The 15,292-nt window shown below is 38.3% G+C and overlaps 1 protein-coding gene across 3 annotated transcripts in view; it reads right to left on the bottom strand.

Moving 5' to 3' along the window:
• Positions 1–15,292, bottom strand: part of FBXW11 (F-box and WD repeat domain containing 11) — a 78,931-nt gene that overhangs the window by 58,870 nt on the left and 4,769 nt on the right. The window contains exon 2 of one of the 3 annotated variants that reach the window (XM_062587317.1): positions 11,206–11,285. The exons of 1 other annotated variant lie outside the window; for it this stretch is intronic. Coding sequence is in view for 1 of the 2 variants with exons in the window: in XM_062587315.1 (XP_062443299.1) it covers positions 2,035–2,085 (51 nt within the window). In the remaining variant the exon portion in view is untranslated. Of the gene's footprint in view, positions 1–2,034; positions 2,111–11,205; positions 11,286–15,292 lie in introns of those variants that run through there. One more of the 3 variants, XM_062587315.1, reaches the window with a different exon arrangement.

Genomic DNA, 15,292 nt, shown 5'->3' with positions numbered 1-15,292 from the left:
TTCACTGGCGAAGAGTCCTTGCAGCTCCCAAGTCTGGGATCTGAACAGACACAAGCCTTGCCAGCTTATTGAGATGCCATCTAGACTGACCATTCTTTTTGAAATTCAGTGCATGTGGGTCCAGCAGCTAGTTCTCCTCAGGACTCACGGTCCATGAAACCAAGAAACCACCATTTCAAAAAGAAAAAAAAAATCCACTTATTAACAGCAAAACTGCTCCTATTCTGAAGAAGCCAAACTGTTCAGTATGGTTAGGGATAAGTGACAAATTTAAAGGTCAGGTAGAAAGGAAGTAATAAAATTAACCAAAAAAGCCAAGGATTCCAGCCTCGGGTTTGCACCAAAGACTAGACTAACGACAGCAACACGGCAGCAGTTTCAAACTTGCTGCTTCCAGTTCTCACATCACTCACCAGGATTCATTAACTAGCTCTGAACTCATTTCTAGCTCATCCCGCCAGACTCCATCCAACCTGTTATTTCCAACATCACTATCCATCTGAAAACAACTTGCTTGCTCAAAAACCCTGAGATGCTCTTTGGCATCAGGTCTCCAGGAAAAAAAAATCCCACTAAAAAATAACGTTGTTTTCTAATGGGATGGTGTATTCTGAGGCTCAAGGAAAGGGAGAAGAAAGGTCTGATATTAGTGCCAGATGATAAATATTCCCAAGACAGGCACCAGCCCCAGTGACTTGAATTACCATGATTATAACTGTGTAGTATAATCTTTATTTGGTAAAGATTTAGTGGTGATTTCTATAAATTGTATCATCCATCCACACACTTATCTTTGTCACAGCTTTTTAAAAATCCTTTTTTCTAAATAGTATTTCAAAATCAGAAACTTAACACATTCAAACAAAGCAGAAAAAGCATGTCTGTGTTTTAAAAGAAACTTTGAAAGTGAATACTGAATCTCAAGTCTGCCAGAACTCAAGTGGCAGCATTTTACAGTCAAGAAGAAAGGTTTTGCAACGAAAGGTCATTAAGAGAAGACATTCATGTTACCCAGTGTCTGAACCTAAGTGGACTGACTTTGAACAAAACTCAATCTGCTCAAGTTTTCATTCACAAAAGCAATTTGTTCTAAACATTCGTTTTTTACCCATGAAAAGACTGAACCACTGCATTATGCTATTGTGTTAGAAAAGATAGTATTACTGAATAGTAAGTTATGATCTGTTAAAAACAAATTCAGAAACAGTTCAGGAAGTGCACATAGTTAGTTACTACACACGTTTTGCATTTATTTTCCACAGTAATTATCCTGGGAGTTTAAAATTGTTAACTGGTATAAAAATCTCCCTTGTGTTAGTTACCTTTTTCAATCCCACCCACATCAGTAAAGAAACAGCAATTATCCCTCCCATCTATAAATTACGCAGGCTCAGCTTACACAATTTACTTGAAGAAAACAGCAACAAACTCGAGATTTAGTGGTCTTCTATTTAGAAGAAGCCCCCATCCCTAGCTCTTGACTTGTAAAAAGTTAAGCTAAGTTAACAGAATCACTCAAAACACTCCAGGACTCCATGCTAACTCTTCTGCATTCAAACACGTGCAATGGCTGTAATGTAACGCTAAAACCAGGACCACGCTTAGTTAAAAAAAAAATATAAATAAATAAAAGCTTATCCTTTCTACATTAAATCACAAAAATATCACAGGCTATTCAGTTCATTGCAATTGTTAAGAGAAACAGCAAAAGCTCATTATGCTATATATTTTTTAAATTAAATGAGAAAGCAAAACATAGCAGGCAACATGCACAACTACGCTACTTATATCACAACTTCAATAAACAGGCAATAAAACACAGAAGCTCACACCGCCCCTCCCGCCGAAAAGAACCTGCTGGACAGAAAGCCCTCTTACGATTCCCTCCTGCAACATAATTAAGCAGCAGATGTCAGAAAAGGAGGAACAAAAAACATTTAGCAGACTTAACAATTTGATTAAACAGAGTCCTGGGCGTTTAACAATGTTCAACAGCATACGCATAACATTTACAACAAGAAAGAAGAAAGGCACCTGGAGACATCTGACACTGGGCATGCTCTGCAGGCATCTCAGTGCGCACATGCTCTCTACCAGGTTGGAGCAGCCTAGCCACAAAGACCTTGGCACAGAACACTGCAGGGTGACAAAAAGGAAGGAAGAGAAGAAGCAGTTAGATGCCACAACAAATCACTTCAGGCAGGCAACTCATTAGTACGTTAACGGGGTACTTAGCTACGGTATTTCTGCATTAATCACAAGCGTTAGAGCGGCCAAGGGTAAACCAAGCTACGGAGGAGCCTTCGCGGGAGAGGCGCGGCGGCCCTGCCCGCCGAGGGGCGGGCGCTGAGCCGCGCCGCGCCGCCCGGCCCCAGCGCCTGCGGCGCCCTCCCCGCCCACGGGAGGGAGCGCTGCGGCCGCGGCCGCGGCCCGCGGCGCCGGCGAGGCGGCCCCGCGCCGCCCCCGCCAGAGCGGCTCCTCGGCGACGGGCAGGAGCCTCGCGCGGCCTGGCCCGAGCTGCTCGCTAGCTTTCCGCTCTTGCCCTCGCCCTCGGGGAGCTGAAGCACGGGAGCTTTTCGCTACCAGCTCAGGTCTTCGGAGCACAACCAGGAGGAGCTTTAACTAAGGCCTGGCACCGCGCTCCGGCTCAGGTTTCTCAACCAATTTGCGCTTGCTTGGACGGAGAGCAAAGCCTTCTTGTTTATCAGGTACGGTCGCTCCTGAGGTTACAGCCTGGGTACTGGGATGCTGATACTAGCCCCCCCCCCCACCCCCCCAAAAAAAAAAAAAAAGAAAAGAAAAGAAAAGAAAAAGGGATTTTTAAAGAGCAACACCACCTAGTTAAGTTCAGATTGCAGGACCATGCCGTGCTAAGATGCACAGCAACCCGATTACATGCGTTACCAGGGGGAAAAACACACCCTCAATATTACCAGTTGCACATATCCTAAAAGCCAAATTGTACCCTAATTATACTTATTATTCATAACACCACCCAAGCGAGAAAGAGCCATGGTTAACTAGCCGATTCCAGCTTGCTGACACAGGAAGTTAGGAAAAGCTTGGAAATCTTTTGTCATCTCTTAAGTGAAGAAATTTGAGGCAGAGAGAGTCCAAAAAGCTTTCATAGTTCAATTATATTATTTCACGGTTCCCTTTACGGACACAATAGTATACTATATAATGATCAGATAAAGTAAGCAAAAAGGATTTAATTACTCACTGTCAAGCAGCATGTAAACCCAGGTCTAAAATTTGGCACAGATTTAGCTTTTAATATTTTTCACACAGGCTTCCAATTTAGTTATAACAAACAGCAAATCTTTAAAAGAAAAAAAAAGAAACCAACACACATACCAAAGTTAAAAGCAGAATAACCACAGGTAAGGACTCAGGGAAAGCATTTATTGTGCCATTAATGAGGGGAAGGAGGGAACCCAGACCAACCCAAGAGGTTAAAACCTCTTTTTTTTTTTTTTATTTCAGATCTTATGAATAAAACAAAAGAAAGCTCAAGATTTGCATCTCTGTGCTAAAGAGAAATTACGAAGCAAAAGGAGGACAGGAATGATCCTAGCAGCACCAAAGAAACGCTCAAATTCTCTCCACTGATCCTGTAGCAGGATTGCAAGTAAATATGGATGTTCTGCACTACATATTTGCAAAGCAATTAGCAGATGTATAAACCCTGTGTACAGATACATAAATATTAATGCTAAATTGCATTAATTTTTCCTTCAATATCAAAATAAATCATACAATCTTGTATTATTAAAAGATTCTTACTTAAAGTTTGGAGAAACATTTTTCATTTAGGTACCAAGTAATTAAACCAGTTTATCTATAATTGCTTTGCAGTAATTTGACACCTCCCACACACATTTGAATTTTAATTCTGAGAATTGCTGTATTGATACTGGAGAAACTATTTTAATTTCAACAGACACCAAATTTTTTTTTATATATATTCTTAAGGAAAGATTGAATGTATTCTTCAAATCTAACAATTGTGATAATCTGCAGCTCAACTTTAGAGGAAAAAATGTACATAATTCAGAAAACTTCCTTTCTAATCTATTTCATTAACTGACCTATTTGACACAATATTTGTATGGTGTTTCCACAACACTGAACTATCAAAATTCAGTGCATCACTGCAGATTTGTTAAAACCCAAGCAAGTTTTTGCCTTCATAAACCCATTAGGCACAATACAAAAATTTAAATTTTGCTCATCTCACTAAGTAAAATATTTTGAAAAGAAATCAGACCGAGAAACACAACAATCTTACCTAAGAATTTTGAACAAGCCATACAAAACTATGTGTATAATGAATCTAAATCTACAGCCTTCTCAGTTACTTTTTCAGATCCCAACTAGACTTCAGGGGTCCACAATTATAAGCTAAAAATCATTGGTTTAAGTTTTCAGACTGTGTTTGGCTTTAGGAACTATTTTAGCTAAACAGGCAGAATATTAAGAACCTGAGGAGAAATATGGGTGACTTAAGAACCGTTTTTTAATTTAGTTCAAAAAACATTAGGCAAAGAGGTCACTTCTGTGCCAATCTTAAGCCACGCAAAAAAACTTTTCCGTGGTATTACAAAACCCTGAATAAAAGCATTTATAGAAACACTGGACATTAAACTGTAGCAATGATATTGCACAATACTACAAATTAAATATTGCAGTCTACTTCACACTAAACTAGGAATGTGCAAATATTTGTGTGCTTCACTGACATGCTATTTCTTGACTCTGTCTGCATGGGAGCTGCTCATCATAAATGGAGGCATAACAGCGTACCAAAGAGATTTCATTTTTGAGTAACATGAATCTGGACCTAGGCTATCACTTTCCATTTCCCTTTAACAGGATCTCAGGGAATTGTAACACTATAAAGCAAAGACTGGGAAAGGGAAAAGAGGGAAGCGGGTTACACTAACTCACAGCACAGGCTATTGCTTCCTAGAGATCTTGATTCAAGTCGTCAGCACAGCAGATATAAATAAATACTGTGGACAGATATCTAAGTCATCTAGGAGAAAAGCACATGATAGGGGGAGAGAGAAAAAAAGAAGCAGCTTTAGGAAGTCAACACTTAAGCAAATTGAAGGCCACTTTCCCTCAGATACTTGACACCATTTGGCCATTCAGTGCCCAGCTAGTACAGCACTAATAGCAGCAGTTAAAGCCATGGAAAATGCCCAGTAATAAACCTGGCTGCATGAGGAGCATCGTAACTTAGTATTGGGTGCTGCACGTCAAAAACAGGACTACTTGGACCAGCCTGCGCGGAGGAAGTCACAGCAAGCTCTGACAACCCCCCAAAATAGTTACTATTTAAAGTTACAAGCTTTTGCAGAGAGCAGTAGAAGTTAACAGAAGCCTGCAAATGCTACAGAAAAGATTACAAAAATGAGAGATGCTAGACCAAAGTCAGAGTGTGACAGCTTGGAAAGCTTTCACTTCGGGATGTAAAAAGCTCTGGCATCGTCACTGCCTGGTGGGCAAAATAGTCAAGGCGCAAGTGCAACGGCTCTCCGTCGCACCGGCAGGCAGCGGAATCGTCCGGGGTAAGGTAAGGCCAAGCAAAATTTAAAAGCCAAGGAACAAAATAGTGTTAGTTTTAGTCAGCTCAGGTAGGAAGTCGTGAGATAGTTCATCTAAGCGTGTTACTTGGGAGGAGGAGGGAAGCAAAAGGATGGGAGAGGGGCCTTCCAGCTGCAGAACAAGGAGTGAATTACAGTGAAAGAATAAAGAGGAAAAACAAATGCAGAAACTACCTTGCTGATCTCACAGACGCCTTTATGTTTGAGAGGATAATAGATTTATTTTATGAGGTGATAATTTGTTATTCTACACACAAAGAACTGCATTTCAAGATTTAAGTTTCAATCTTAAATCGCCAATCTGAGAAACCTACACAAATGTTTGCTACCTCACGATCCAACACTATAAATTCCAAGTAATATCAGCAAAAAGAGGAATATGCTTCAATTTCTTTAATATCAGATGGTAAGAAATTCTTTAATGAATATTAAAACAGGCAGTAGTGTTCCTAATTGTAATAAATAACCAATTTGTCAGCAATATCCTTTAGGATAGAAGTAAAAAGTCTATTTCCCTGAACAGTCCAACGCCTACATTTTTCATTCATTCTGGACTTTTATAGGTGTTATTAGGCCTTCTGGACTTCTTACAGGTATTAAACTGCTATTTTGTTAAAGCAACGTAAAAGGTCAAATAACTTTTAGTTTTGAAAACACTGGAGACAAAAGTTACCTCCAAACAGAAACCTTATACAAAAAATTTCTCCTTCAAGAAAAAAAAAATATATGTATATATATATATATATATACACACACACACACACATACATAAATATTTTTTTTCAAACCAGCTCAAGAAAGGCAGGCAGATTATAGCCTGTGTTCCTAATGGAACTAATATACATTTCATATCCAGGGATGGAAATATTATAACATCATAGTTAAGAATATCAACATTTGCATTACCAAGGCTTATTCCTGGAAAGTTTAAAAAGTATTAAAGTTCTGACTTCAGGATTTTTGCACCAAAACTACATACATTTTACTTACATAAGATAATTTAAGGAAGCAAAATTTAGCAGTATGTTTACAGTCTGAGAAATTCTGATATTAAAGCAAAAGTACCACCATCATATCGTAAATGAGTTTCTAGATGGAGGCCAATAGTTTTGGGGGGTGTTTTTTGGAGGGGGGAAAGAGGGAGGGAGAAGAAAGATTTTGACTATTGAAGAAAAAGACAATAAAACAAATGAAGAATCTAATTTATTTTTTTCAAGGACTATTGTAACTCAATTCACTCTTTTCACAAATACTTTTTGCTTACACAGTTCGTAATAAAAAATGCAATTAAACTAAGAACCTAACCAACTATTCAGGCTTGTAAATTCTAGAGCCTGAAACGCTTTTCCCAACTTTCTCGTGACAACAAAACAGATCCTCAGAAAGCTTAGTTGTGTTCTGGGTTTCCAGAGAATGAGGAAGAGAGTTTTGTATTGGCAAAATCGGGTATAATTAAAAAATCTAAACCCTCATTCTGAATTTTCTTCAGGTTTTTAGCTGTAAGAAACTAACAGGCTATTCAACATTTAAAATTTATTGTTTAGTTCATTTTAGTTTGGGCCTGGTCCCGTGCAATTGGCACTTCCTCCACTTTTTTCAATTAGTGTTTAATACCGAGAAATTAAGACCCACGGAGCAACTACTGCAACTTAAAATGTCCTCTGTATCTGTGAAAGGCAGGGACATCCCCTGGTAGCTCAGATTTAATACTGCAAAAACAGGCGTTCTGAAAAGCAAACTGACTTAAGGACAGTATGACCCTTTATGAAAGAAATATGATCACCAGTCAAATTTATTAAGTTCAGGTCTTCTTTTCTCAAAAATCAGCATTAACCACAACAAGGCAGAAAGACTGTAAAGCACTAACACTGTTTAAAGGCCTTCAGTATTATTTTACACTCAGCAGGGAACAGCTGCCAACTACTCAAACTCAATCCTCTTTTGCTAGCTGGGATATCATCCAGATCTTACCTGGCATTTTTATCTTAAGTGATTCATTCAAAACATTGATAAGCAGAACAGTGTTGCACCAACTAGGCAACTGGAACAAGTACTCTGAATATTTGCAAGAAGTGGAAAATAAAAACAGCATTGACGTATGTTGATAATAGTAGGAATAAAGTGTGGGGCATGCATGTAACACAAATAAGTGTGTTCCACAAGTGACAGCCTGGCATGGCTTAGTAATATATTCAATATGCTGCACATTTTGGCACAATCTTTAATATCTCTAGTAAGATGCTCTAAAACACAAAATTTATAGCAAACCAATAGTAGTGTTTTATCCTCCTCCTGTTTTCATTTCAAAACCAAGTTGTCTCTTGAGAGGTGCAGGGTATTTACATGCTCCATACAAGTTTGAATCAGTGGCAGCACATCACTACCTTTTCCACAGACCAAATGCAATCTCACATACAGACTTGAGTGTCCAATTTGGAAGGCAGTCCAAGTAATATTCTTAGAAAGTATTTCCAAAATGCATGAAGTTTCACGTACATGTTCTATTTCATTTAAGAATGGCTATATTCAAGTCAAGAAAGTTGTCTTTATAAAACAGATTTAATTTATTCTTCCATTTTTGTACTTGCAATGAATTACAAATGTAAAAGCTAGCATAGCATTAGCATCACAACACAATATATCTTAACTTGTAAAATTCTTTTGATTATTTCTTTACTGGTACTAGATCATCAAAAAATGGCAACTAACAGTTGAGTCTCACTTCCATTTGAAAAATTGGTTTAGTTAAATGATGGCATTCAACAAAAATCTGCTAAAAGAAACCACCTCCCAGTTGTCATTCAAGATCTGCACATAAGCTACTTCAATTTGGGGAAAAATACTAAGTGAGAAATCAGGACATTTAAAGCAAGACAAATGAGAAATAATTTCATCAGACAAGTTCTCCTCATTACCACACAGTTCTTCTACATAGGACAAGGTATTCATAGAAGGGTGATCAATAATGCAGTCCCATTCTGCTCCTGAAGATCAAAGTACGCTTGCTACAGCAAAATAAATGCTGCAAAAGGAACATGGGTTCAGTAGAGAAAAGATTATAAATGCTTTCCTTGAATAAAATAACAATCTTACTCTATTATAATTTATTCATCAGGATAAGACTCATGAGATGCAATATCCTGTTTACAGGAGAATACAAGAGACTAGTAAGAAAATCCTAAGACATTTATATCAAAGGCACTCAATATTAACCGAGATAAATCTAAATTTCCCCAAATACACAGTATTTACATTTATCTTCACTTCCTTCATGTGCATACATCCTAATTCCAACAGTTTCAGAACTTCAAAAGCATGAAAGCATCCTTTCTGCATTAATGGATCCTATGTTACATAAAAAATGGCCATTTCAGAGGGCAATGTCTTTCCTATTCTCTAATGCAGCAGAAACAAAGGGGTCACAAACATCTGGAGACAGTAGTACATCTGCTAATAGTAAATCATAGCTGACAAACAATAAGAAACATTGGAAAGACACCTCGAACTGCCAACTGAAATAGCAGAAACTCAAAATGAGAAAGTTCAACACTTAGGAAAAATGTGGCTGAAGCCTGTTTACGATATCAAGAGTTGGCTCAAACTCTTCTCTGTATTGAGAACTAACAATCTAACAAAATCACCATCATAATCTAAAAACCTAGTATAGGCAAGGCGGTGTGAACTTTAATTTGACCAGATTCACGTGTATGAAGTCTGGGCTTAGTACATAATGAAATATTAGATTCGCATTCAGTATCTGCATTTCAAACACTACTGAGGAGTACTTAAATAGTCTTTGAAAGATGACTTACATTTTACTTTTAAAAAAATGTAAGATTCAAAGCCTGGACCAGAACTAAGTCTCCAACCTGCATATACTTGCACGCAAGTTCACTTAACATTACTGCTGCCTTCAATAAGACCTCTTCATGTTTCGTAAAGAGTAATATTTATAATATTATATTGTAATATAATATTTAATATCATAACACTGGCTAGCTTAAAGAGGAGTATACATTTAAACTTCCCCTTTTTTGACTGTATTTTAAATTATTTCCTCATTTCAGTTTCCATCTTCACAGATTTTAGGTTCGCTTCTGATTCCCCATTCCCTCATTTTTGAAAAGGCACACACACCGAACAGCAAATATTCCATGAGATTTTATTTTGTAGTATAACTCCAAAGCAAGGGATAGTCTGACTGGTATGTGGGACAAATTCAAGTCGGTATTAGAAAAGACTGCAAGAAATGTGTCAGACTAAGATTAATGAGCATTTCCCTAGCACTTTTACCACTGAAAGCATTAAAGTATACTAAAAAAAAAAAAAAACATGCCCAAGACCTTTCCACCCTAACCAAATACAATTCAAGTAGTCAAAAAAAAAAAAAAAAAAAAAAAATCAAACCAGGAAACAACAGTAGCCTAAGCATAAATTATTCATTTCATATATTTGTTAATTAAATTCAAGTATATTTTTTGCGATAAATACCACACCAGCAAAACAAGTGCACAGCTAACACAACATATATTATCAAGAGCACCTACAGGTTTCTTCTACAGCATATTAAATATTGATGCCTTAAGATTTGTTTTAATAGCTGTCTACAGAAGAGAACACGCAAGATTCAAGCAGCTTAGTGTTACTGTTATTAATATCAAGAGGAGTTGTGCAGGCATGCCCGCTCTATACTAAGGAAACTTTAGAAATAAGTTGACCAGTTTGTTAAAGCACTAACGTGCAATAAAGCTGGGTGATAGGAGAGGTCTAGGTCTCAAGTTCACATCTGACACTTAAGGTAAGTCAACCTTTTGGTAACAGCCAGTGACCCGGCTTTCCTTCCTAACGCACATAAAAACCTTACAAACTTGTTTGTAAGATAACATATTGCAGCCTCATACAGCCATTTCAAGATCTGAGTAGCATGCTCTGGATTACTCAAAATAGTCATACTCCCTTACTCTGCAATAAACCTGTTATAGCTTTGAAGTACTTCTTGAAAACCATGCCTTACAACAGGCTCACCTGTACTTTGACAACAACTGAAAACAAGACTTCAAGTTCAAGTCTTGTTAGGAATTTAAAAGGCTGACTCCAAGTGCTGCCCACAACAGACTTTTAAATGTCATTTCAACAGGGTAACACTGAAATCTGTAATACAACTAGAAAAAAAATCATGTAATTTTTTGATGAACTCATGAGAAAATACAGCTAGAAATTAGAACAAATAGCTATTATTTTTCTAAACTTGACTGAAAAGATCAAAGTCATTCATAAGGCTGTTTTCTCTTCTCAGAAGCAGGAATTTTAAGCCAATTGCTTAGTGCTCCTGTACCTGGAGATACTGCTTTCTAGCTCCACAGGAGATGAGCTCACCATATGTTCCTAGATCTACTTTTCAGAGTAGATCTGCAATTCCCTAACAAAGTACACTTGTATTACTGAATTTGCCCTTTCTTACTTTAAACTCACATCGGCAGCTAGCTTTGTGCATTCTAGTATTTTGGGGACATTAAGCAGTTAAAGATACTGAATTTGCGGACAAACTCAACTAAGCAGAAGCAGCAAGATATAGTACAGGGTGGCTTCTTACCTGAAACTTTGTTTCTGGGCTTCAGATCCACCAATCCAGAATGAAAGGGGATTCGAATGGGGTTTCCTTCTCAGACTTGTCTGTTAAAAGAGAGCAGCCAATCATCTTCAGCTTGGTGCATCTACTTCTTTCTTGAACGAAATCCCAATTACGTATTCCTAATGCTGTTAGAGAGACAAGGCAACCTATATACCTTCACCGGTTCAGTAACGACTAAATTAGTGTGTGCGTGTGTGTGCGTGAGGGGGGGGTTGTCACCGGATTGGTGGATCTAAGACAAAGAAACTGATTTACAGACAAGAAATTGCTCTTTCCCGTGCCCTGAATCAACCAATCCAGAGCAAACGCTTTGGGGCAACAGCTCACTGCAAAGACTAAGAACGATGAGAAGAAACTACAGAGCAAATCGGGAAGCGTATGCTAAAAGCTTCAACCACCAGCTTATACTTCGCAAGTGTGCTCCATGAACTGCTAGGATGTTAATATACAGGCTTTCCAAACAGATGGTTTCAAAGCATTCAGTTCTGCTTACTTTCCACATACATGCTCTAAAGCATTTTAGTGCAATTATTTGCCTTTTGCCTGACTCCAAATGCTCTGACTTTCCTTACATACCAGCAGCACAAAGATGGAACCTTTAAGACACATGTGATCTGAATGATGGCAAAATTCAGTAATTTTTCAGTATCACTGTGGCTCTGAAAAAAAAAAATCTAGACATTAGAGAGGGTAAGAGAAGGTATACTACTCCTGACTGAGATAAGAAAAATCATTCCTTACTCTCTGATCAAGATGAAAAATGACTTCATGCAGAGCTTTCAGTAGTATGCCTAGAGTATAAAATGACTGCACTAGTTGAAGGAACTTTAACAGTAACACCTCAGAGAAGATGGAGTGTGCAGAGAGCTCATACTGCGCATCTAACAGAACTAATTATGGAAGTAAATCCTAGAGAGACTAGACTGTGAGCCATCAAAAAGCTTGATAAACAGCCTAAAAAATATTTTCCCGTAACAACAGCACCATTCTCTCAAACATAATGCTGTAATATCCATAGAAGAATACGCTACCACTTCCACTCACACTTTTCCTCTCCTCACCAGCCTCTCCTAAAAACAGATCAAGCATTTTAGCCTCCACAGCAGAGCCCCATGCATTGAAGCAGAAGCAGCTTGGACAAGGATGGAAGAAGCTGTCACTACTCGCAGCCGGGCCAAGTAATTGTGTCAGCCAGTTACTCAGTCATGTCTGTGACCGAAGAAAGGGCTATCTACATCATGCGCTCATTTTCTGCTTATCAGTGGTAAATTAATAGTCGATTATAGAACTACATTTCAAGGACAAAGCAGCACTCAAGTCTGACAGTATGTCCAATCTGTGATTTATAAAGCTGCCAAGTAAAGTGATAAGATGTCAAGGCATATGACTCAGAAGTGTAAGACTACAATACAGCTCAGTAACAAGACCACTATCAAAATTATATAAATGCACTGACTCGCTAAGTAACAGCAGAGTGAGTGGGATGTTAAGAGAGGCACTTCACCATGAACGCATTCCTTAAAGTTATTTGGTAGTGTTACAACACAGATCTGATTTTTTCTCCTGAGAAGTAGTGGTGTGGAGAGACTATTTGAATCTCAAGTTCCCCTGATTAGTCCTTCGCTGCCCAGATAGAATTTCTTGGAAGTACCTCTATCAAATACAAGCTGCAATTGTAAGTCAGTAATTTTTGCAAATGTTGCAAAACAGATTCTGAATATACATTTTCAAAAAGCTGTATATATTCTTATTTGAAATCTTTAAATTGGCATGACTTAAAGGGTTAAAAGTTTCAAACAAAGCATCACCACACAAGCCATCTTCACATACAAACTTACACCTCACAAAAAGACAAACAACAGAAGCTGTCACAACTTATTTGGCATCAAAATTCAATATTCAAGAATTCTTCAACAATATTAAACTCAAAGCAGCCACATAACGTGTAAGACCGACTATATAGTTGGTCTTACTCGTCTAAGTCATTGAATGAACAAAATTTTGCAACTCTGCCACAGCTAAAATTTGACCCCAACAGCTGTTACCAGTTTACACAGAAAGCACATTGGTCTCTATTCCTAGCAGCAGGTGCCTACCCACATCTTATAATTCATACCTCTATTTGTACAAAATGCACCCAGAAGCTGAACTGCTCTTTGAGCCCCGGGGAAAGCTTCAGTACCTCAAGGTAGGTAGAAGTACAGGGATGCCATTTCCTGAGGGGCCCTGGATTAACAACGCAGGGAAGAAACAGCACGTCTTCAAATGCTCCCGTTGTTAATTCAGCCTGTGTTAGAAGCAAATTAAGTTTCCAAAAAGAGTCAGTGCTTTTTGTTAGTAAAACACAAAAGGCATTGGGTTACTTTTGCAATATCTGGTCTTGGTCATGCACTACTCACACTGGGAAATGGGTGGAAAGTAACACAGGAAAATGAAGCAGGCTGTCAAAGGTCACACCGGAGACCTAAATACACCTACAAACTGGGGAAGGAAGGGATTTTCCAGAAGCGCATTTTCTCTGAACAGTGAAGTGCTATCAATACCACAAAAATCAAACTGAAAAAATCAGATTATATAACAACATAAACAGTGGCATTAGCGTAAAGAAAACATTACCGTAGAAAATAAAAGCCAGAATGTAAGTACTGCCATTAACCAGCAATAGTTTAAACCACTCCGTAAATATTCTCATTTCTCTTCAATGTTTTCTCCTTTATAAAATAAATAAAAGACTCACCATAGAGCAGCACTCTTACAACTATGGTCTCTTACTCTCTCCCACACATCATTCTTCTCACTGGCACATTTGCTGCAAAATCCATTTCATTTTAAACCCATAAAGCTTGTGCTACTGCACAAGCACTCAAAGCAGCAGAGCAAGATCTAAGATGAAACTGAAAATGCCAAAGCAACAATGACCTCTAAACTCCACAAAATAAAATGTTACGCATCAACAGACATACATCAAGTTGATTTGACAAGCAGTGAAGGTGTTTTAGAAAACACACATGAAATGAAGAGATACATCCATCCTTCAAATAATGTTCCCTGGTGTCTCTAAGAGTACAGCTTATAATAAATCAGGTTAGTTTACTTGGTAAGATGCTGGTGCAATGCTTATCAGCGACCCAAATTTTCAGCAACATCCAACTGCTCTGCTTAAGGGATACACAGTCAACGTGGTCTGAAATGCAGAAATGGCATACATGCATTTTACAACCTTTTAAAGGAGCAACTCAATAGCATTTTAGAGAGGCCAGCTAGTATGCGTACCAGTGTGCCTGCAGAGATGTGATCTCATTCCAGCGACACCTGTACACTAGATATACGAGCATAATTCAGAACCTTACGATCCCAAACCAGAGCTCACAGGCAACACAGTACCCTGAAACTATCCAGCAGCTCACAAACTCCAGAAGCTAATGTGTATTTTTCAGGCAACAAGACAACTTTGTCTGCTTCATCTTACTGGCTCAGCATTGTTGCAAAGGCTGGAAAAATTAGTCATCTGAAAAAACTTAACTGAACTGTGAGGCAAAGAATCTCAGTAGCTCAAGCAAGATTTCAAAAACCTTTGGTGAAACACCAACTTTTAGTCTCATGAAAAAAAACTTAAGTTTCCTCTATTAAACAACTAAAAGCAACTTTGTTTCAGAATTCTCCCTCCACATGGAGCATCTGCAGTTTTCCTTCATCTGTATAAACTGATGGCTGCTGCCATAATAATCACAAGCCAGTATTTCAGATAACTTTCAGTTTGTAACCTCTGTTCCGCATCTTTGCATTCTCCATGTCCCTTCTCAGTCTCATTTTCTCACTCATATTCCTTCTACTATTTCATCTAGTCCTTCCCCAAAAGACATAGCTTTCCGCACTTTCTCCACCTCCCTCATTTCATCATCATTCTGCTGGCTCAGAGCTCAGTTGTCTAGTTTAATTCATTTTCTTAAGCTCTTCCTTCCCATTTTCTGCACCTCTGCCAAAGTCATAGCAATCCATTCTCTTTATATCCTCATCCTTCCTCTTACAGGCAGTCTTTGAAATGCGA

The sequence above is a fragment of the Rhea pennata genome, chromosome 14 (genome assembly GCF_028389875.1).
Source record: "Rhea pennata isolate bPtePen1 chromosome 14, bPtePen1.pri, whole genome shotgun sequence".
Classification (NCBI taxonomy): domain Eukaryota; kingdom Metazoa; phylum Chordata; class Aves; order Rheiformes; family Rheidae; genus Rhea; species Rhea pennata.
Note: the sequence above shows the minus strand (reverse complement) of the source record. Positions and strands in the feature narration are given on the sequence as shown.